At 35.4% G+C, this 24,776-nt stretch overlaps 1 protein-coding gene across 3 annotated transcripts in view; it reads left to right on the forward strand.

Moving 5' to 3' along the window:
- The window catches only part of pcdh15b (protocadherin-related 15b), a 244,704-nt gene that overhangs the window by 185,853 nt on the left and 34,075 nt on the right, over window positions 1–24,776 (forward strand). For all 3 annotated transcript variants that reach the window (XR_009330857.1, XM_059035858.1, XM_034031603.3), the window contains 5 exons: window positions 1,435–1,525; window positions 6,470–6,598; window positions 12,849–13,154; window positions 13,338–13,562; window positions 16,329–16,445. Coding sequence is in view for 2 of the 3 variants with exons in the window: in XM_059035858.1 (XP_058891841.1) it covers window positions 1,435–1,525; window positions 6,470–6,598; window positions 12,849–13,154; window positions 13,338–13,562; window positions 16,329–16,445 (868 nt within the window). In the remaining variant the exon portion in view is untranslated. The remainder of the gene's footprint in view (window positions 1–1,434; window positions 1,526–6,469; window positions 6,599–12,848; window positions 13,155–13,337; window positions 13,563–16,328; window positions 16,446–24,776) is intronic.

Here is a 24,776-nt window from a genome sequence, read left to right on the forward strand (position 1 = left end):
TGCTTGAGTGGTCAGTGGGTTCCCGCCAAATTCTTGGGATAGCGAACTTCATGGCTCTCTTTTCCCCTCTGTACCATCCTACAAAAATACATTTATTTCACCCATGACTAATGTGTAAGAGATTCTCGCAACATTTTTCATATATGATATATTTTTTCAATAACATTGAAAATTGTAAAACATATTAAAATTAAAAACTTTTACAATTTTAAAAATTTTAACAAATTTTATAACATAAAATTCCGAGCAACAATTGTCCATCTTACCTTCCAGAGTTTTTTTGCAGTGCTCACAGGTGAAATGAGGTGCCCAGGGTTTGTCTTGATCCCCGACAGGCATGCCGAAATATGCCTTGTAGGCCTCACACATCTTAGCAGATGCTTCCACGGAGTACTTTTTCGCTCTTGTCTTGATAAATTGGCCGCAGACATAGCAAAATGCGTCTGCCGGATGCTTGCAGCCTCTTGATGCCATCTCAGAAAAATGCAGATATGTATCCACTTAGGCAGCTGGAACTAAACTGAACTGGTGGGCTTAAGGCCCCTGTATTTATACTACTATTTATATTACTGGAAAGTTCTGGAAAGTTCTAGAAGTTACTCCAAGTTTACTCAGCACTGAATCTATCTGGAACGTTCTGGAAAATAGGTAAATTTCAAAATATCACTGTCCTGGTCACAAAAGCAAAGTTTGTGGGGAATAATAGCCATTTTCTATACTTTTGAGGCATAAGCAATTAGGAAATAACACTTACTACTCAGGAACCAAAAAAAAAAAAAAAATTGTTACACAGTGTTATTGATCTGTGAAAAATAACTAAGTAAAAATACCCTTAATGAAAGATAGTGCTGCTCAGCACAAAAACTCATAATTGGTTTAAAAACAGAGAAAAGGATAATATCTTAAAATGTGTGGTAATTACTGGTGTTTCTGGGGGAAAAAAAACAAATAATCATGAAAAATGGCTTGAGAGAAATGGGAACACAAAAATCTCTCTAAAGAGGGGTGACAGACGATGCTGTATGCTGTTTTTTAATGAACATTTGAGTCAGTGCAGTCAAAACAGGATGGAAAGAGATTTGCCAGTGGAGGAATACAGTAATCATTGTTTTATCACTGAAACACACTTTTATTATCTCCATTTTTTGAAGATGTGTGTGTCAGTTAACAATATGTAAATAGAAATAAAATAAATAAAGCTCGACATCTGTAAATTAATACATGCTTTTGAAGCCTAAAGATGCCATTTATCAGCTCTTAACTGTCTGATGAACTTGATTGATACAGCACCAAACATAATTAACACAGTTAAGCAGATGTCTGGTATTGTGTCAGAGGTAAATAAATAAAAAAAAATATTAGTTCCTTATCAAATGTTAGTAAAATCTTAAATTTCAGTGTCATTCACTTGTTTTGTTATACTGTTCTTCATAGTGCTGGACTAGTCCTAGGAAAGCCCTTGGACAGAGAGAGTACAGATCGATACATTCTGATTGTCACAGCGTCAGATGGCAGACCTGACGGGGTGAGTCAGTATGCATGTACAATGTGTGTGTGTGTGTGTGTTTGCAGATATATAACACTATATAAAGAGATTGATGCTACCAGGTGTTCCAATGGCCGCAATTACTGTAGAGCTGAATCCAAACTTTCTGAGAACAAAGAATCTTGCAGCAACTTGAATGGTACTAAAGAATGATGTGACACCAGAAACAGATATCTGATAAGCACAAGCACAAGTGATGAGATGCACTTTGCTGCATTAACCTGGAGCTAGTCCTTATTTTATAATTTTGGATGGCATTTTGAACAGTATGATCATTCTGGTCTGCTGGTAAACTTGAAATCTTTGCAGATGCCAAGTTATATCATTTAAATGATTACTTTTGTGTGGCATCAGCTAGCTTCAGTGTTCTGAATTTTAACTGGAAAGGAAGGCAGTGAACATGGAGTGAAGCCAAATGAAGCCCTATGGATTTATGTTTCAAACAAGAGATGAACAGCCCTTAATGATCCCAATGATAGATCTCCAGCAGATCTTGTATTTTGCATATTATCAGTCATTGCTATTGTCATATGCAAAGTCCATTTGTGTGTTGATGAACAGTTGAGTATTGAAAAAACAGAATCATTTCACCAAGTCACTCTTGGGCAATCATTTTATAATTCATGATGTATATGTGTGCTGTATCTATTGACTTGTGTTGAAGTATAACATAAGATTTTGTTTTTTAAAAACATGTCCCAATGCCTCTGACCTCTCAAATATAGACACATTTTCTCTCCTCTAACTGCTACCATTCATCTCTCAGAAGATTGGCCTTCCAAAGACAGATTTTGACACACTGTAGACCCATAATGCAAGCTGCATTTTATTTCAAGGTTCAATATATGGGCACACATATATGGGACCTTTCCAGAAAATTAGTACAACATTTCAAACTGCTGCCAACAGCTGAATAACATCTTATCAGAACCAATAAATCTTAAAGAATACACTGGATAAGTTTCAGATGGGATGTAATAAAGAGCTATGTAGTATACAGGGGCAATTTAGCATATATGTTATCAATTCAATGTATTTAACTCAGAGAGAATTCTTGAGATATGTTCTACAGTGTCCTGACAAAAAGTGGCTGTTAGACTTACAAATATATATAATATGAGTCATTAAAAATACAGTATTAAATACAATATTTAAATCAGTTTGTTATACAATAATATCATCCATAACTTTAAACACTCCATCATAATATAACTAGAAGTAAAAAAAAAATCTTAGACAAAAGTTTCCATTAGAGGTAGGTTCAATATCTTTATTATAAAATTGTTATATTATGATGGTTATGTACCATATAAGGGTTACCATGGTACCGATTCCTGTACCTAAATCAATAGGACTACCATTAACAAAAAGACAAAAGATGGTCCCAAAAATGTTCATTAAGGATCACACACATAAAGAAAAAAAACGGTTTACTTGTCAGAGCTGCTTATAGTTTACCTTACCTGTTACCATGGTACTACCATTGTAATCCTATGGTGCCTTTTTATAAGGGATGTTATAGAGTAATTTGGATATTGTCTGTGAAGATGTACAATAGCTTACTACCTTGTACTTGGTAATTACAGTGAATTGATTTTAAAACACTTGTGCACAGAGGAGAATTCTTGTTGGCAGTACATTTGTTTTCTGTTAAATAGTATGATGTTACGTTCCAAAGAAATACAGTAAGTATTGCCATTTCACCATTTGCAAGATTGTTAGAATAAAAGTGGCATTTCTCTTTTACAGTAACATGTTATGTACTCCAAATGTTACTCAAGTAATTGTACCTGTCCACTGACTTATATGTTCAAGAAATACATCTGAGTCATAGTTAAATAAATGCTTAAAAGATAAACCTTGGTTAAAAGCCATGTTTAGGCCAAAAGGTCCATATTCCAAAACCCTATCAAAAGAAGAGCAACATGACACCAGTAACCCTATTCTTCTTGACCTAGGAAGGCCTCACAGCTGAAACATTATCTCAAACTTTTGTTACTAACCTTACTCTCTCTCTCTCTCTCTCTCTACATTTTTCTTTTCTCTGGGGGAATGTAATTTCCACATGTCTTTTTCCTCCCATGTTTCTAACTACTGTATATGCTCTAATTACGTGGTAAACTGCTGCGGAATACAGACAGGCCTCCTATTAAGACGGCACTCTGTCAGTTTGGAGACAATACGAAGCTCAAGGCCATTTCACTCATTCTGAAGAAATGTAACCATATAAAACCGTAGAAAGCTGCTATTTTAGATAATTTTCTGAATATTATGCACACTCTTTGACACATTTTAGAAACGACATGCTATACTCAGGATACGTGTCTATCATAAGTCCCCACCTAAATGAATACTAACCCGGATTTCTTGCAGCTGTCAGCAGAAGCTGATCGAGGCTGTACTTATATTTGGGAGAAAATATAGTGTACAGTCTATACTTAAGTATTATTCTTTGTTTTACCCCTCTGCAAGTTTTATAAGGGGTGCACGTTATGTAAGGGGTTATAAAAGGGATGATAAATGAAAATGCAGTCATGCTCACAATGCACAGGGTATGCACAATACACAATGTGCGTGTTATATTTCTGTGCACAATACACAATGTGCGTGTTATTCTAAAATATATCTAAAATTATTGTATGTGTTTTATGTTGGTTCAATAAGAAAAAGAGATGACTGTTTGACGTGCATATAAGCTTTGCTACTCTCAGAGGTAACAATCCCATCTGAAATGTGGGAGCGATGAAATGTAAAGTGGCATCCTTGGCTGTGCATGTCAACTAAAGCCCTGCTTGGCTACATGACACTTGTCCTCAAGGACTTAGTCTATGGGAGGGGGGGGGGGGGGGATCTGGTTATATGAGAACTGAAAACTTTGTTAGACAATAACAGTATTGCAAAACTGTACAGTATTTGTGAAAAGACAGAAAACATTTAAAAAAATGATCGCAATATATATTATTATTATTATTATTTGTTTATTTAGTAGACGCCTTTATCCAAGGCGACTTACAGAGACTAGGGTGTGTGAACTACGCATCAGCTGCAGAGTCACTTACAATTACATCTCACCCGAAAGACGGAGCACAAGGAGGTTAAGTGACTTGCTCAGGGTCACACAATGAGTCAGTGGCTGAGGTGGGATTTGAACCAGGGACCTCATATAAACTTATTTATATCTCTGTTGCTAAAGCTCCTTTTTTACCTTATTAACCATGGGAATTGCTGAGTCCATAACTTTGGGTAATGCATTAGAATAAGTAGTGCTTCTTCAAAAGCGTGCTATACACTTACTGAATAGTATGATGTAAAATAAGTTTACCTATCAAATTCTAAGTCAAGATAAATTCCACATGTATGTTTATGAGCAGCCTAATTCATTTGATCTTGTATTTGTTGTACTGTTCCCCAACATTAGGTTCAATTTAATGACTGACTTTAATGAATAACATGCATTCTGTTGGAGTCGACCCTCGTGTGGCTTATGTATCCCGATTAACATCACGACTAAAAATATTGTGTTGAGACCTCTGCATTATCTCAGGATTATGGGTCTTAGGGTAGCGGTATTAGGACCTGGTGCTGTTTAAAATAGAACATATTGGGTAAGATTTTCAAAACTTTGCACACTTAAAAGTCCCAAATTATTGCCATTTTCTGAAAGCATACAAAACATGTGTTGTGGGGTGGCAGGGGGGTTTGATGGCAGTGTTCGTCTTTTGAGAGAGAAAAAAAAAAGATTAAATTATTATATAGCTTGAAATACTCACATGCCTTCCTGCTAAAGTACCATAGCCACCAGAGATGTCTTTTTTGTACCAGTTCCTGATATTTTATGCTCTTTTGTTCGCACAATTTTTCCTTTGCAGCGCTCGAGAGAGTATAGAGGGCAATGGAGCGTCAGCAAGCGGGGATACTATTCTCAGTGCATATGTTCGGAATTTCCCTTGGGGCTATCAAGTTCCTTTCTGGTGAAATGTGTTTATAAATAACAGTGTATATTAAGGATGATCATTTGAAAGGCAAATGGTACAGAAATGTGTATATGTCTAAAATCTGTCTGAGATGGGCTACTTAAGAAATACCAGTGTGACATCTTCAAAAAATCGATAGAACCTCACATAGTACACCATTCCTATGTAGGTCTACCAGACACGAATATGTATTTTTCAATATAAATAGTGTGCACGTCATTAAAGTAATAACATATTATTTAACTCTCAGAAGATGGAATCCTACAAAAAACATGTAAAGCCAAGTAGTAATTGGAAAACCATGAGTCATTTAAATTACAGATTCTGATCCTTTTGTAAGCAATAGAGAGAAAAGTAGTATTGTCACATTTTAAATTGGTAGTCAAGTTATGCAATTCCTTGATTTGTGCACAATGTAGGATACAGTAAACTACTCCAATGTGTCTATTTTCAGATTTTTAATTATTATTTTGAAAATCTAGGGCTTGCTTTGAATGTCAGCATTTTTATGTACACTTTGGGTGGGGGGGGGGTCACGGTCACGAAAAAGAGCATGCTGTGTATGCTTGATGTCTTTAATGACCCCTTAACAAACTGCTTAATTAAATTTCTGAGATTTCTGTTTTGATAGCTTTATTATCCTTTCAGAAAACAAAATGCAAGAATGACGATTTGGAGTAAAAAGCTTTCATAATCTTCTATAGCACAGAGGTTCTTTTGTTATTTTACGATGCAATAACCCAAAAATTCGGTTAGTTCACTATCAGCAAATGGTACATGTACTTTACTGCATAGGGGTCTGCTTTCAGTATTTCACAGTTTTTTGTCTTGCAAGTCAGATAAAGAAATAGCCATTTCATTTATATTTCTAGAAACAGGAGTAATATCTAATATACGTTTTGGTGATATACATATCTAACAGATCCATTTTGTTTTTCTTTAATGCTAGACCTCTACCACTACTGTGAATATCGTTGTCACTGATGTCAATGATAACGATCCCGTTTTTGATCCATTTCTGCCCAAAAACTTCACGGTCCAGGAAGAGGAGGTGAATGCATTTGTAGGACAAGTAAAGGCAAGTACATGTTTAACTTCTGTAGAAAAGCGTTATCTTGGTATTCTGACACTGGTGTCCCAAATCCTCTTAGTATTCTTAGACTGGATATAGGATGCTGAAGTAAACAAATAGCCTTCTGTTTCCTACAGCATTCTACACGCACGCAGAACAAATAGAAATCCATATTCTATAAATCAGATTGCAATTACTTCCCCGGTGGTTTCATTAGGTAGAAGACGCTTAAGAGAGCAACTTGGTGTGGTAATGAAATATCAGAGGTATCTTAAGTAAGTTATTGTTCTTGTTTTTCAGATTTATTTTGAATCATTTTCTGTTTCAATCATTACATCCTAGTAACTTAGTGAAGAAGTTTAAAGCACCTATCTCTACCTTATAGAGTTTACACAGTTTATACTCTTGTGTACCACTTGGAGGTTAGACATGATTCTGAGTTACTGTACTATATTGAGACTACAAAGTGAATCTAAACACCAAGTAGAACACATTAGTTAAGATAACTCTGATATTTCATGTCCAGACTGAGTTGCTCTTAAGATAAGACAATGTACTGTATAAATATCAATGTTATAAGGTTTGAAGTTTTATTATTTTTTTTTCAATTCTTTTTGACCATTGTTTTTTTGCAACCCCTTTTGATACAGGTCAAAATGATCACCCTAAAGCTAGAGGATCTATGCAATACCGTTATGGTTTAATTTATAAAAATGTTTTTCTTTTTGCCTTTCTTCATATTGAGAAATAAAAATGTGCTAAAGACGCAAACCAGATTTTCAGAACCAGTGAAAAAAAGATAGCACAACACAATCGTTTGCAGACACACCACAGCATTGCAAGTAATATCAACACAATTGATTTGGATATTTGGATATTGCATATTGTGTGTTCCTGATATGATAGCACAATAGTACTGACATGTTTCCATGGCAAGACAAAATACTGTTGTTGTTGTTATACTGTTACATTTTGTTGCACAACATTTTCAACGTGGACTAATAAGGTAACAACCTATAGGCATTAAACCTTTTAATAAGCTATTAAAGAAAACTGGATTTACCCTGTATTTATTACAGTCTTGCTGTAAATGATCTCAAGAGACTTCATAAGATATGCCCCACCAGTCTGCATTGCTTATTTTTTGCATCAATTAAATAAAAATAAAACACTTAAATAATGCGTCGTCTCGAGAGACGTCCCATAATGAATAGCTTTGTTCGGCTCTGTTAAACTGCACGCTGTTTTAATTAGTATTTTAGATTAATAGGGCTTTGTTGGAATAATCACCATGGACATATACTTTAAACATGTGCTTTGTTTTGGTATCTCTGTCTGTTTTAAGAAGCTGAGGTGAGTGTTGTGATTTCCATCTGTTTTGAACTTACATTTTTGGTTCAGAGAAGGCACAGTAGCACAGGCAGTAGCACGGGTTTCTTGACAGTGGGCGGATAGGTGAGAGATATGCCAGACTTATTAAGAAATGTGGATAACATGCTGCTTTTCAGTATCTGTAGTGGGCAAATCTTGAAGTTGTATTTCTGCAGAAAATTCAAAGTTTGCACGCTATATATACATTGGGGAATTGGCAGGTTTGCAATTCAGAAACAATGATGATGTCTATTTTCTCTATGGAGTTACTTTTTTTTTTTTTTTTACCTAGTTCTCATTTGGCAGTTTATTGACTTCTTCCTATCAAAACTTTGCAAATACTGTAACAAGCTTTAAGCTCCAGTCAGATGGAGAAAGATTTTGATTAGAAGTGAAGCAGGGGGCAGATGTTAGATACAATAAGCAGAGATCACGCTAGCTTTTCTTTTCATGCGTTCCTGAAACGCACATGCCCAAAATTTGGCGTCCCATCCATCAAATACACATTTTAACACAAAAGCTAATAAACTCCAGGGATGTGCATTTTGGTACATTTTTATGAATGTTTAAACTCTATGGCTTGTAGTAGTTTAAAAAAAATCTCTGTCTGTGTATAGATATACATATAAACACAGACACACTTTTTTCTTTGTTATATATACTAACAGTAGACCATTCCCATGACAACGAGACAGGATTCTAAGCACTGTTTGTTGCCTTCATCTACGTATTAAACAGAATCAGCTAAATTTGTCACCTGATTAAAAATAAAAACAGAAAACTACTTGTGTGTGTGTTTGCATTTACTTTTTCAAAAATACTTGTTTTATTTCTTAGCAATATGGACCTCTTTTAATATGGGGCATAACACATTATTTTAAAATAAAATACAGTGCATGGTGGGATACTATCGTATTAATTTCCAATGTCCATTGCGCTGCTAGGAACTGTAACCAAACTATTCTATTAGCATTACTGTGTGTACACATTACGCCCGACTAAACGTGAAATGGTACTTCTTTGTGGACGCTAAAGTTTGAACTGGATTAATTAAAACGTTTTTGAGTAAGGTTCTCGAGATCGGTTATGTAGTGTGGCCAGGACCTAAAAGTAAATATTCTTAATATTGCTGGCAAAGCCAAATATAAGGACTGGAGTGTACCTTAATCAATGCTGTTATATTGCAGAACAGTTTTTTTTAAAAAACAAGTATTTTCCGGTTATTACTGCAGTGTAATAGATTACCACGAATATATGTATCTATGTCTGCATCCCTTTACCTTCTGTGCTTCCAGTGAACGCAAGACAAAATATTTTTCCGTCCAATGGATTTATTTTGAGTCTAGGACGCAAAATTTTGCGTTAACGCGACCTCTGAATAAGTCACATATTTAATGAATGTTGAAATCTGTGGTTTAGATTTTATTGTATAAACAGAACTCATTATGCTCCTATAACCAGATTTTCAAGAGCTTCTTCAGTGTAGTCAGCTTTCAACACGCCCCCCCCCCCTTTTTTTTGCAAATCAGATCTTATTATAACATATTAGAAATCCATAAAAATGACAATAGTTTAATACAGTCATGGATTAGATATAAAAAAGGGAAATTCCATCTTTTCATGGTGCATTCTAATTTGCAGTGTCGTAGCCCAATTAACGTTAACAATAAGACAGTTAATAGCTTCTTAATCATTACAGCTTTGAATGGATGTGTAACATTAAATTGGCAAAATAAATGCTTGGCTCCTACTCTGTTTTTTTTAAACCCACCCAAGAAAAAGCAGCTGATTATGACATAGACATAATAGAAATTCTTCTTGACAGATGTTCTGATTATTATCATTATTATTGGGCAGCAGTGTGGAGTAGTGGTTAGGGCTCTGGACTCTTGACCGGAGGGTAGTGGGTTCGGTCCCAGGTGGGGGACACTGCTGCTGTACCCTTGAGCAAGGTACTTTACCTAGATTGCTCCAGTAAAAAAAAAAAAAAAAAAACTGCATAAATGGGTAATTGTATGTAAAAAATAATGTGTAAAAAATCATTTAATTGTATGTAAAAATAATATGATATCTTGTAACAATTGTAAGTCGCCCTGGATAAGCGCGTCTGCTAAGAAATAGTAATTATTATTATTATTATTACTATTTAGTTCTTAGACACCCTTATCCATACGGTACCCTTATCCATACGGTTACCTTTAAGAGTAAAATCAAGTACAGGATACAGAGAATATAGTTATAATCATGTGGGGCTTATCATTGTGTTGTATACAGAGTCCAAATAAAAGTATTCCTGGATTGTTGCTTGAAAGAAAAAAAAAAAGCTTGGGATAAAATAAATATAAGAGAAGTGAGATGCAGTTGGTTTGCTAATTAGAATTCTAACCTTGTAATTCAATTGAAGGCTGCAGCAACAGAGATCATTTCAATCTGAAGATTGTATAGTGCCTATAGTGTAAGTGAACAAAAGAAAAGTACAGGACTTTAAGATGATCATACCACTAAGCCACTTGTCTCCAGCTTTGATGTCCTTCACTTATATTCAAGGTACACATTTCAGTTTTTGAAGGTCATCTGGCAAATAATATCATTACTGAGCCCTGTAACTCTTCAGAAAGAAAACGATTAACTTGTTACGAGTAACAAGAGCATTCCCTTTGTGACTTCAGCAAAAGGTAGTGTTATAAAATTATCATTATCCAATAACTTTAAACACAAAATCATAAAATATAGTGATATTAAAATTAGACAAACAAAGCCTCCAATGTCTTGTGTTGCAAAGCTTCATCATTCCCAATATGAATTATTCATATTTGTTTTCAGCACAATGATAATCGTACAGCTGAAGGCATAGTAGACTTACACTAAATCTGTTTATGTTCATGTCAGCAAAATGAAAAGAATAATTATGGTAAACCATGTACAATCCGTTGTCACCTGGGACTGGAAAATTGTGCTGGATTAGACGGTGTGCTGGATTATAGAGTTACTGTAAAAAAACTAATACTGTACCTAAAAAAAAAAAAAAAAAGTTAAATTATTTGAATGCTTAAAAAAAAAAAAAAAAAAAAAAAAGAATCAGATTTACATTGATTTTAGGCAAAAGAGATCTAAATCATGCTGGATTCCAGAATAGACAGGTTTCAGATTGTAGAGGGTAACTATTAATTTCAATAGCAGACCCAAAATCAAGCCTAATTATACAGAATGCCAGTTTGTAATGAATTCTAATTGGAAAATATGTACCATACACTATACCACATGCTGTGATTGTTTCTCAGATAAATTAATCACAGCATCAAAAGTAGGCATTGTCTCTGAATCAGTGTTTCATTTTGTTTATCAACTCGGAAATGCATATTACTACTGTAAGACAGCAGCCACAAATCAGGGGCTGCTGAGTGCCCTTCCAGCACAAGATCATTATCTATCCAAAGACAGATATGTCTGTTATTCATATCTGTTTTCAGCACAATGATAGTCGTACATAAGAAATGTGTGGCTTCCTTATTAACAGTTTTAATTAACTTTTAATTGATTTCAGAAGACAAATGCCTTCATTACAATGTCTCCTGCTGCGCACCTGCGCTGTTGTTAAACACCCACTGAAAACTCTCACAACAGGAATGCTGATAATCACAGTATTCTGTTTATTATTTTTATTTCATTCATATATTTTGCTGATCCACCTAATGTTACCAAAACAACATCAATAAATATAAACTAATGAAGCGATCTTTTCTTGCGGCTCATTTAAAAGAAGATGTAGGTCTCCCTTATGTCTTTCCACATTTACTGAGCTCTGCTTTATGTGCTTTAGTTTACAAAATTCCATACGAAAGAACTGGTGTAATTTCTTTCAGGTTAATATATATGCCAGGATTTCCCAAGCTGTCATAAGTAGTCAACACTACCCACAACTTTGTACTCATACTGTTGCCTTTGATTTAATGATACACAAGTTCACTGAGAGAAAGCATTTAATGAGATACATATTATCTACACTTTCCTAATATTTGAACCCTTTTTTGTATTATGTGTGTTCTGTATGATTATTTAAAGGCATATCTAAATATTCCCACTGTTTAAATCATTTCAATATGACCCTTTGTGTACCAATATTAAACAACATCTCAAATAGTGCAGCCGAGTCTCTTCAATGTATTTTGTATAACCTCCAACATTTAGAATAATTGAACAGAACCTCCCCAAAGAAAAAAAGGGTTATAAAATCCTTCAGTCTAGCATATTTCCTTAATATAGTAAATTGTAATTCACTCTTGAAAATCACACCTTATTAACATGCAAGTTGAGTACATCAATGCTGCCATATAATAGTTTTTGAAGTGTGCAGTCAAAGTCTTTCAAAACAATAACAGGTTGAGAAGGAGAGAAAATTCAACCTGTAGAGTTAGTCTCATTACTCTAGCTAATTTGGTATTTAAGTAAGTATGATCTTTATTGCACTACATTTGTAACATCCTTCAACATCATGGCACTAAGTAGATACAATAATTGTACATCAGCATAAATAAATAAACAAATAAATAAATAAATAAATGCTTTAGGTAAACCATGGATATATGCTGGCTGTGGTGCCATGTCAAACATGGCCTGACAATGGTTAATCATGGCAAATGATAGCTTAATCACAGTTTAGTAAGTTGATAGTTCATGGTTTGGATCGTGTGAGTAAAATTAACTCTATACTAACCACTGGGTTTGATTTGGTTTTCATTATTTGGTTTCCCCTCTAAAAGCATAGTTTTATATCTCCTGTACAGTTTACTAGAATTTAATTGAATCCAACATTTCCAGGGATGTTTGTACATGCATTTATTATGATATGATTTTCCTAAAGTCAATCAATTTCCTCTTGTTCTAGGCAACTGATCCAGATGCGGGTGTGAATGGGCAGGTCTGGTACAGTTTGGTGAACTTCAATGGCGTTTTTAGAATCAATTCAAACGGCAGCATTTACACAGCTGTGGCACTGGACCGAGAAACAAAAAGTCAATATGATCTGATTGTGGAGGCCTCTGATGGAGCAGTAGACCCTCGCCGGTCCACAATTACAGTATCGGTTAGAGTGCTGGATATTGATGACAACAGCCCGGTGTTCTCGCAGGCCTCATACACAGTCAATTTACCAGAAAACAGTCCTGTGGGAACAATCATTCTAAACTTGAAGGTATTGTGTGGAGTTTGCTTCATTTCTTTAGTCTACAGTACTGGGTAATGATTTCTCCTAGTTCTATATTTATGAAGATATTAACTATTTCCATACAATGGTTTGTCTTTTCTGTTGGCTGCTGTAGCTCGTATAGAGTTAAAGCGTTTGCATCCTAACCACAAGATTTTTTTTCTTTTCAAGGCAAAGGATGCTGACCTTGAATCCAATGTCACTTACCACATAAGAACACAAGAGGCAAGACAGCTGTTTTCAGTGAACTCTGTGACAGGAGATTTGTCAGTGTTACAAACTTTAGACTTTGAAACCCTTTCTGCAGCAGGGGCAACTTACACCTTTATAGTGGAGGCCTTGGACAGCAGTGGCAGCATGCCACCAGGCCTTGCTACTGTGACAGTGAAAATAATGGTAAGAATAAAACACTAGTATGGTTTTTTTTTGTAGTTTTAACTCATGCACATGTAGACACATCTGTGTAACCACAAGAATCTAGCATTGAATATTTCAAAAATGTTTATTTTGCTTTTTTTCAGTGTAATGATTAGTACAGTCGACAGCATCCCAAAAGGCTAATGCAAATTGGAGTTTCCCATGCAATCTGACAATTTATGCAAAACACACATACAGTGATTGATAAACAGAGTTATTGTATCTGTAAATAAATTCTACCTTGCCTGCTTTATTGTGTCAAGTTTTGTTGCACATTTTTTATGCAGATTACTGTCCATGACAGATGCTTCTGAGGTCAACAAAGCCAGGTTGGAGCTTAACCCTTTAAGGACCAAACATTTTTCAGTGGGATGCTCCCCCAGGACCAGGCGCTTTTTGGCTATAGTTGACTCTCTTCCTATAAAAATTTACTAAAAATCTATTTTTTACAGTAGCATCTTGCAAATGGTCTCCTTTTTTTAGAATACTCTGGGGAATACTTCAGAAACCATACAAACTTTTCGTTGTTTTTTTTTTTCAACACCATATTTTGTGTTTTTTTTTTTTTTTTAATTTTGTATTCTCCTTAGAGATACATGTATAAAAGTGCGTTATTCTATTACCCGAGGGATCTTGCAATACTCCCTGAAAGTTTTGATGCATGTTTCAAACCTGTACTGCAAACATGTACTGCAAAGTACGGTGGCCCTGTAAGTCTAAAAAACAAAGTCCATTTCAGTATGATCATGTTAACATGATCCCGGTCCTTAAAGGGTTAAAATATTCATTACTCATATCCTCTGTTGTCGACAAGTTGATTCAAATGGTTTCCCAGTCAGCCAGATGGAAGATTTGCTAGTGGAGTCTGACTTCCATACCAGTCAGTCCACAACATCCATGCTGCTTTGAAGCAATCTATTAGTAGGACGGGGAAACTCAGAAGACCGACGTCTTAAACAATTCTTTCAACCAGTTCTGAGGCAGTGTCAGAACATTAAAATACAAATACAATTTGAACCAACAGCTTTACATTAAGACGAAACCATAGAAATAAGTGGCGGGCTCATCATTCTTAACCCTATCCGAATTCAATAATTCATTTTCCAGATTTCCAGGGCTGCCAAAGTGTGTCAGCAGGTGTAACACCTGCATAGGTTTCAAATTTCAAAGCCAATTAAAAATAAAAAGTCTAATTTAAATTGGCACAAGCACTTGATGGTTTGGCAATGGTCTGATTTAAATCATACAATTAACTTGTAATAATCTTTATTATTAAAGCAAGATCTGCTAAGTTTCTGATGCTGTTTAAATGACACTTATAAAAAGTTTGCTGCTGATTTGTATCCTGCTTTAAGAAATAAAAGCATGCAAATATGACCCTGAACTTGCTTTTGTACAAAATCTGCATGTATGTACAGTATGTTTGTATTGTATGTACTGCAGGCAGTGTATACATGTAGGTGCATTACCTTGAAGCTTTCATACATACATAATGATAAACCAAAGAAAAAAACAAAAAAAGCTTCAGTATTCGATTGGATGAAGAAAAAGATTACATAAGAACATAAGAACATAAGAAAGTTTACAAACGAGAGGAGGCCATTCAGCCCATCTTGCTCGTTTGGTTGTTAGTAGCTTATTGATCCCAGAATCTCATCAAGCAGCTTCTTGAAGGATCCCAGGGTGTCAGCTTCAACAACATTACTGGGGAGTTGGTTCCAGCCCCTCACAATTCTCTGTGTAAAAAAGTGCCTCCTATTTTCTGTTCTGAATGCACCTTTATCTAATCTCCATTTGTGACCCCTGGTCCTTGTTTCTTTTTTCAGGTCAAAAAATAAATCCCTGGTTCGACATTGTCTATACCTTTTAGGATTTTGAATGTTTGAATCAGATCGCCGCATTCTTTGTTCAAGACTGAATAGATTCAATTATTTTAGCCTGTCTGCATGTTAATCAAATTTTAATCCTAGTTTTATTTGTATTTATTATTTGAAGACATACAGGATATTTTAATGCCACGTTCCTGTAGACTTTGTGTCCGTCCCCCTTGACAGGGATTAACGAGATAGAAGACTTTTGAATTAAATATTAAATATTAAATATGAGCCTATCTTTGCCAAAATCAAACTAAAGTTATCCATACTGAGGGGCATCAGACAATTTGAACACTGAAGAAGTAGTTCTTACATATTTTAATTACCTTTGTGCCGTATTAATGTACAGTACAATTTGTGTGAATGCTATTCAGCTTCCAGTGATGAATGGCCACATGCAGGAATAGGATGGTAAGATGTATTTCTATTGAATTGCAGACTAAAGCTCTTTGGGATTTCTTTGTAGTAACCACAAAGGCTGGCTCTGTTGAAATAAATTGCAGTACAAAAAGATAGCAGGTGATAGAAAATCCATTCCTTAAGAATGATGCTTTTGCAGGGCACACTGTACCGCCAATCAGGTATTACACAGAGTGCACTATCTGTGGTAACCCAGATCAACATAACTTTTGTTACCCGCAACGCATTGGCATTTGCCAGATTTCTAATGCCTTGTATTACCTAGTATTGAATATCTGTCATTTTTGTGCAACACTTCCCCTTGATACTAATGGAATCGACACCACAAGAGGCTGGCAGTTGTAAATGTGTTGGAATGGAGTGAACGGGAACAATTCAAGGAGCAGTTTTCATGAATGTGTCTGTGATCTAGTTTTAACTCCAGCACTTATCTCCAAATTGTGTTTTGCAGGATATGAATGATTATTCCCCTGTATTTAGGCAAGCTCTCTATAGGGGAATGGTGGCACCAAATGCAGTCAAGGGCACTGTCATCACAACTGTATCAGCAGAAGATCTAGATCCTCCGGTAAGTATAAATTAAAACCCTTTATTTACTGGAAATCTTTTGCTTAAATATTCTGGGAACATCAGTATACAATCTGAAGGCATGCTAGTGACTGTAGATTGATGTTGTATCTATAAAGTGTATTGAACTGAATATTGAATCTTGAATGTTGACATTCGTATTCTTGAATAATCAGAACCTAGTTTACAGATTTACAGAAGATTGGCATTACATTTTTCATATTTATTTTTCTTTGTTGCTTAAAAAATGTTTATACCGATATGGCACTCTGTTCATGAAATATTATCTAAATACAGTAATCCGTCGCTTAGCCGCCCGTCACATATCTGCCCTAGCCATTTATCCTCCATGATCAACCTCTTCAGCAACGTTAGTTTATTATTGAACAGAGAACATTGGTTCAGATATTGTAGATCTACCAAAGTTTTTGTACACTGTGTTGTATGTGATCCGTGCGTTGCCATTGCTGGTAGTGTCACGTGAGCTGTTCAATTGATATGTAAATAAATCCTGTTTGCCTGCGGGGGCGTATCAACTTCAACCTCCTTCTCGCTCTCCTGCCTGTCACTCAGCAGTGAATCCACACACCCACACGGCAGGCGCCTACTCTGTCAAAAGCGTTAATACCCTGTATATTTTTAAATAAGGGATTTAGGGGAGCTCCCTAATAAAAGCTGAATCTCAAAACAATAATTGTGTAAATATAGTAATTGTTACAGCTGTGTATAATGGTATTTAAAACAGGATTCATTTATCCGCCTTTTTACATATCCACCCTTACTCTGGTCCCACCGTAGTCGGATATGCGACGGATTACTGTAACTAAATCTTATAAATTATTATTTTTTGCCTGGTTTCGAAAAAATATATAGGCCTCAAATGTGCCAATTTGAAAGATGCACATGTTATGGCAGACATGTTCATTTTATAATGATGTTTGGTACCATACTAGGTTCAAGAAAGCTCTCAGTATGTTTGCTGTAACATGCACTTCATTTAAAACTGCACCTGTAAGACTTTCATCCCAAAGGGACGTGCATGACAGCAAAGTTTTATGGAATTATTTCATTAGTAACAGTATAAACGCTTTAATGGTGTATTAATCTCAGTCTTAACGCAGCTGTATTTGTGTTGGCCAAATTCCATCTTCCCCATACAGTTCACAACATTATACTTACTCAATAACTCATGTTCTTTATTTAGAATAATAAAAAATATACCATTTATTTTCCATTTAAATTGTAAAAGCTACTTGTAATAATGTGTATCTGGAACAGAAGAGCTGCTTCCTGCCCTGGAGGAGTCCATTCTAAAGCATTATTACCCCCTGCTGTGCATGATGGTGCATGAGGAACCACTATTTGATGAGAAAAATCTCGCGGCTGCATTGATTACCATTGATTACAATACCAGTAAATAAGTTAGTTGACTGCATGTGATAGATTTTGCACAATGATCCATCGTTTTGCCCTGGGGTACAGATGACAAATTTGAAGGCATATTTGTAATTATAAGTTGTAATGTTCAACTTATTTACCTGTGTTTGAGTTTATAGAAACAAGCTTCTTTTTTTCATGTTTCAAAGTTTGTTTCTTTTTTTCATTTTACCCAAGGAAGCATTTTTACTTTAATCCACAAAGTAGAAGCTTTGTGGATATTTGGAATAGAAGCACTATTACAAATATAGTGTTCAATGTTACTTGTAACTGGTTAGTAAATCCACCATTTTCACCCACATGTTACCACAGTCATTTTACTGAAACAAGAGGTCCCTACTTTACTAAGTGGCAAGGTTGAAATGAAAGTTGTGTAGCTGGTAGAAAATACAGGTACAGCTGAACCATGTATGTGAGACATGGTTATATGACATGTGCTTGAAAAAAAACACGGATTCTGCCCAATCAGTCCTTTTGTACAGTGGTTAGGGCACTCACTTGAGAACCACAATGTCAAACCCACCTGTAACACATGGAACACATTAAAAACAAACAATAAAATAAATGTGACAGCTACAATAAGTGACCAACATGAAAGCAAGAACACATGATTCACTTGACAACCAATTCACTTTGGCACAGTAACACACTCTAGGGTGTTCAAATATGGTCCAACATCTGCACACCAAGGGGTGTTGTTAAACAGCTTATGCATGCAGATTTTGGACCATATTTGAAAATCCTGGAGTGTGTTATTGCACCTGTAAAATGGCACCCCCCCAACCCTAACCCACCCCTTCCAAAGTGAATTGTTTGTCAAGTGAATCAGGCAAACTGTTTCTAAAAGTCCCAAGCTGTGCTGGTATGGTGACATTTTCTCACAGGTTGGAACAGTTGTTAGCCAACAATATTTCTCCCTCGCTTCTTGTCATTTTATTCAATTATATATAAATTACAACGGTACTGTACCTCCCTTTTTAATTGAAATAACTGAAGTCCGCGTGGCATCACATGCAGCAGCCAGAAGAGCGATTTTTACTGGGTACACTATGGATGTGTTTACCCAATGACACCAATTGCAATCCAAACTCTTGCTGTCAATAGGTGTCAACTGGGATGGAACCTATTGGTTTTAGACGTGTTTTATTTCTTATATTCTTAGACACAATTAAAATTAATTGTAAACATTTTTGGGCATCATCTCAGTGCTAACAAGGGGAGGTCACACAATAATGGATGGGTTATAATATATTATCACACAATAATGGATGGGTCAGAATATATTATCACACAATAATGGATGGGTCAGAATATATTGTCACATAATAATGGATGGGTCAGAATATATTATCATACAATAATGTATGGGTCAGAATATATTATCACACAATAATAGGTCTCGAGTTGGCTTTGGGAAGTAATGCACGACATTTAGTTTTATTCATAAATTTGCTATATTCAAAGTGTAAAAAGCTGTAACTCCCACATATCTGCACCCATTGTGTGCACGTGGGAAACTGAAAGATGGCCGGAGGGCAGGCGTGTTGTACTTGCACCACTTGGCTATACTTTGTGCGATATTGTTGACAAAACCATACTGATTGAAATTATCATATTGGACATTTGTGATGGTAAAACAAAAGGGAGAATTCTATTAAAACTCTCAAATAAACATGTGTAGTGGAAAGTTTGTGTTATGTAATTTTATTTTGTTTCTTTTATTTTCCCATTGAACGCAACTGTTTTTTTTCATGTATTTTCATTGTCTTGTTCTTTTAAAAATGTCTCCTTAAATTATTATGTTATTAGTCTGAATCTCATAGTTTCCAAGTTGCCAATCAAGAAGCGTTATGACTTAAGAACGTGTTTATTATAGATATGTATTTTTTTATGCCTTTACATACGTGTGTACATGAACATTACAAGGATATCTTTTTTTTCGATCTACCATTGTTATTTATGTTATTTTAACTTCACCAGATTAAATTGCTGTTGCAGACAACGTGCTGTCTAATCCTCCTACATTTGCTGTAAGCCTGAAACGACCTGTTTCATCTACTTGACAGATTTTTATTTCACTGCCAAGTCTGACATTTACTGTGGAGTGAAGTGCCAAGAGAATCCAGTTGTGAATGTTAGGAGCATTTTAGAAATTAAAAATAGCTAGCCTTTGGCCTTTACTCATCAGGGAAATTATTTTCAGAGGGTACAATGTGTTGTCTGACTATTGTAAAAAGTACTGACATCTCTAAGTCTACCTATTTAAAGTACAGCATTGCTTTCAAACCTTTTTTATATTCTGACATTGCTTGAATAGGTCAATTCCAGACACTTATCCCTTGATGTTAAATGTATTGCATTATGATAATGTTCTCCTAATGTATTACATACATAACATCCCTTTGTTCTGTAATCATCCCTTATAATTATGCCATTTTTTTAGAAAAAAGATATATTGTTTTGTGTTAAGAACTGGGCAACCTAAGGATAATGGCTCTCTGTTTAAATTGCTTTTCTTGACTTTTTGATTCATACTTGCAGTAATACTTCCTTTAGATGCTATTGGTCCTTAGTTTTGACACATTATTAAAAACGGAAGTTTCAAAAGTGACGCTTTAGTGAGAGGAAGAGAAATATATTGTTGGAGTTGCTGTTCAAGGAGCGGCGCCAGGGGAACATGCATTACGGGCCAGATATCCAAAAGAGATGCAAGGTTTGCAAGGGTAGTTGCAGGATTTTTTTTTTAACCTTGTTTTTTCCTCAAATCTGGAGGAGGAGTGAATAATTATGCAAGTCCACCTTTTTTGAAGTCAAAATTTAAAAAATATGTTTTCTGCAAATGTTTGGGGGAAAAAAAATGTTGCATGGGTTGACTTCACTTAACTCATTTGCAAACAAGCTAAAATGCTATTTAAATACTACTTACACCTATCAGGTGGGAGCTTGGAGCTCTCTCAACCTTGTTTAAATTAACTTTAGTTCTAGTTGTTCAGAGCATTGCAAGAACTGAAAAAAATCACATTCCATCTGAGATGTCTGCAGCTCCAACAACACCACCTGGTAAGTTTGGCATTTCAGTTTCACATACTGGTACAGATATTGGTGGCACTGATTGATTGGGACACCCTTTCTGTGCTGATGTGATCGACTTTGAGGCTGGTCCTCCACCAGTAGACTGGCAAATCTCCAAGGAACATCAGTTAGAATGAAACTTCTTGCAATAGGTTCAGTATTGGTTGATGTATTCCAGGGTGATTCCCCAGTGCTGTAAAAGGCTCTAAAAATCCAGTATAGGTTGATCAAATCAGGCTCTAAAAATCAAGGATTCATCTAGAGCTCAAAAATAAAGAACTGAGTTATAACCAATTGTTTGCAAGGTTTATAAAACATGATTTTGCAAAACATTTACCTTTTCATCATTCCATCCATATATGTGGATATGATTCCTGAACCTACACTGTATTTAGGTTACAAAATAAAAAAAAGTTTTGATTTGAAGGGTTTATTAGAGTAAGTATCGGTAACTTAAAATAAAAAATACAACAATTTTAATAATTGCAATAAGTGTCACTCAGGGTGATTTGTAACAGGGTAACTACAGTAAAAATAAACAGTCTATATATCTCACATAATGCACATGCACATAATCTACCGGATGTCATTTGAAAAGGTTGTTCTTGAAGGTTGCCAGATAAGTATTGCCATCTTTTAGAAAGCCTCAAACCGCGTAATAGCTATTTAACTACAGTAAATTATCAGGGGTATAATTGATTTGTTCAAATTAAGACTATCAACCCTTTGGAGGTGTCCATAAATTATAGTGCATAGTCATATAGAGGAAATGCAGAAAAACAAATACTAGCAGACTTCTTTAATTTAGATTGATCTCTCAACATTTGTATATTGACCTTCAAACTACAGTAGTTCTGGTCTCACTTCATTCTGGCATAGTAAGCTGTATAATTTGATGTAATGTTGCAAATGTTCACTCTGGCTTGGATTATATTTCCTTTTTGGTGACACTACATTTTTAGCCATACCAAATAACATATAATAAGTGTTCATGAGAAATAATTGGCAACCCACTGATCAACATGTTTTTTTTTGGCATATTATGTTGCAAACAGTTGCTTCTAACTTCATTCTTTTTATAAATTATAGAATATTCATTGATATTCAGAGCCTGATTTGATCAGCCTATACTTGGATAAGCCACAGCTGAATTTTATTTAGCATTTTCCAGCACTCTGGAATAACCTTGAATCCGTGGTTATCCTATGATTACCCCTAATAATATGTTGTTAAGTCATACACTCCGATGACTGGTTTAAACATTGCATGAAGGTCAGATGCTTCCCTACAGTAAATATCATTAGTTGCTGTGCATCGTGTGCAATGGTCTTTAGAGTTAGAAACATGGCTTCAAATAAGAAGGAAAAACATTCTTGAAAATGTGCATGGCACCCCATAAATGGTATTTAGATGAAACAGTGCATATACTGTAGAGCTATAGGATAATCACTCTTCAAGCAATAAAATCTACTGCAACCATTCCCTGCCAAACAAAGCGATGTGAAATAGGTGGAAAAAGAACCTTGATTTTGTTGAGAAGGAAGTATCACTAAATGAAATGCACATCATCAGAGTAAAATATCCACAATACGTGCAGTCGGAATGTGAGCCTTGCATAATGTGCAGCTGTGGCCAAACGTTTTGCATCACCTAGAATTTTAGGATTGAGACCTAATAATAAAAACTATATGAACTATATGCACAAAAATGTTCTGATAGAAATGTGCTTTTTATTAACTTGTTATGCTATTATTTTAAAGATAAACTGTCTTTTAATTTATTTGAAAATAAGTCATGTATATGGGAATTAAACTTTAATTAAGAGAACAAATGGGCTGTAATGAATTTCTGTAAGATCTAAATAATGTTGTTTAAATATTTTACATACTGTACATATAATGACAGAAATGCACTGTTTTATATGTTATGTGACATTTGTACCCAAAGGGTCTATTTTATTGATATTGTTTATATCTATTGAGCAAGCCCCAATGACTACCATAGAAAGCATACAATACAGTAAGTCAGGTATATAGATTTTAGGGTTTCTGGTGATTTATAATTCAAACAAGCTTTTCTTTTAATAGTTAGATGCATTTTCTTTAATGGCAACATTAACAGTGGCAGTACAATTACCATACATTGTTTGTATGCTAAAATGCAGCGAAATTTTTTTTCATACCAATGGCACTGTGCAAACAAGTGATTTTATTTGTTAAATGTAAAGTTGCCTGGTAATAATTTGCAAAATGCAGCCCTATCATTATATGTTTTGCAATGTTTCCTAAAGTACATATTGGTTACCTTGAGTGCAATGCTGTGTAGGAGTAATAGTATTTTAAGAAGAATTCCCCCCAGTGCTTAGTTATGAAACCATTCATATCAATAATGTATGGGTAAGAAAACAGAAGATTGGAATTTATGAGCAGAATTCCCAGTGCAGAACATAAGCAGGTTCAGGTTTCAAAGAATAGAACTGTCAAAGTAATCATACATTTAGTGACCTGCTTTGCCCTCCTCAGAGGGGCTACCTTCTTTTGGCTGTTTTAATACTTTGGTTTCCCTCCAGATCATTGCAAGGCTAAACTGACCAAAATTAGTTTTAATAAAGAAAAATGAAATAAAGAATGAATAATGTATTATGCCATTGACAGAGCATAGGATTTTGCAAGTTAGGCAGCAATATTCTTTACTAATAAAAGATTTATATTTACTGTAAACCCCCTTTTATTTGTATACTGTTCATTTTTGCTCATTTTAGCTAATGTATGTTTAATTGCAATTTAAATGGCTGTTTGTCCTTCATTGATAACATTGATGATATCTGCACGTTAGCATTTTTTTTTATAAACTGGGATGAACAGCATTTCAACTATTGAAAACATTCAGTACACAAGAAATTACAGTTGTGTTAGTGGTTTTGTTCTTGTACTGATTATCTCCAGTTTTTATTAGTTTATTCCCTTGGTTTACTGTATTCTGCCGTGTTTTCTATTAGTCTACTGGCTGTAGTGGCAGAGGCATTTTTTTGTTTAGCTACAGGACCCTCGGGCTCCCATTTTGCAGCCACTGTAAATCGAGCAGCGGGCTTGCAGTGAGTGCAGACCACTTGGCAGACTTGCTTGTTCGCTACCATTAACTTGTTTAATTGGTGTTTTTTACTTTGTTTCATTTGTTTCTCATGCCTGTCAGTTTTACATGCGGTATGTGTGTTATTGAGCCTGCTTGTTTTTATTATTTTGTCGGTTCCTACGTTTGCTCTCAATCCATGCTCAGCTTAGCTCCTACTTTTAAACTAGAGGTGATTGTTTACCTATATTAAGAACTTTCAGTTTTGTTTTGTTTTTTAATCGGTGCTGTTTGAACGCCCTTTCATGGAAGAGGGAATCTCATTATCTGTCCCAGCATTCCCCTCTGGGTACCATCAGACAGAGGGAAGTAGTGAGCATTGGTGCCACAACAACACGTTGGGGAGAAGTATGGAATCACCAGAGTGTGAGAGGACTTTGGTCCCCAGCGGAAAGCAAGCTTCACATAAATATTTTGGAACTGCGTGCGGTTCATCTTATGCCAAGACCCTTCCTTCAGCCTCTGCAAGGGAAGGAGGTCCTATTGAGGTCAGACAATGTTTTTACAGTGGCATACGTAAACTATCAGGGAGGTTCAAGGTCTGTATGTCTTTTAGGGAGGCTTGTGACTGGGTCCGATCATCACAGGATTCCTATCAAGGCTGTACACCCCCCTGGCTTTGGAGTAGCTGTTTTGTAAGCTAACACTGGGTCCCAGTTGTGAAGATAATTCCTCTCAAGTTATCAATGGGCTT

The sequence above is a fragment of the Acipenser ruthenus genome, chromosome 13 (genome assembly GCF_902713425.1).
Source record: "Acipenser ruthenus chromosome 13, fAciRut3.2 maternal haplotype, whole genome shotgun sequence".
In the NCBI taxonomy this organism is placed as follows: Eukaryota; Metazoa; Chordata; class Actinopteri; order Acipenseriformes; family Acipenseridae; genus Acipenser; species Acipenser ruthenus.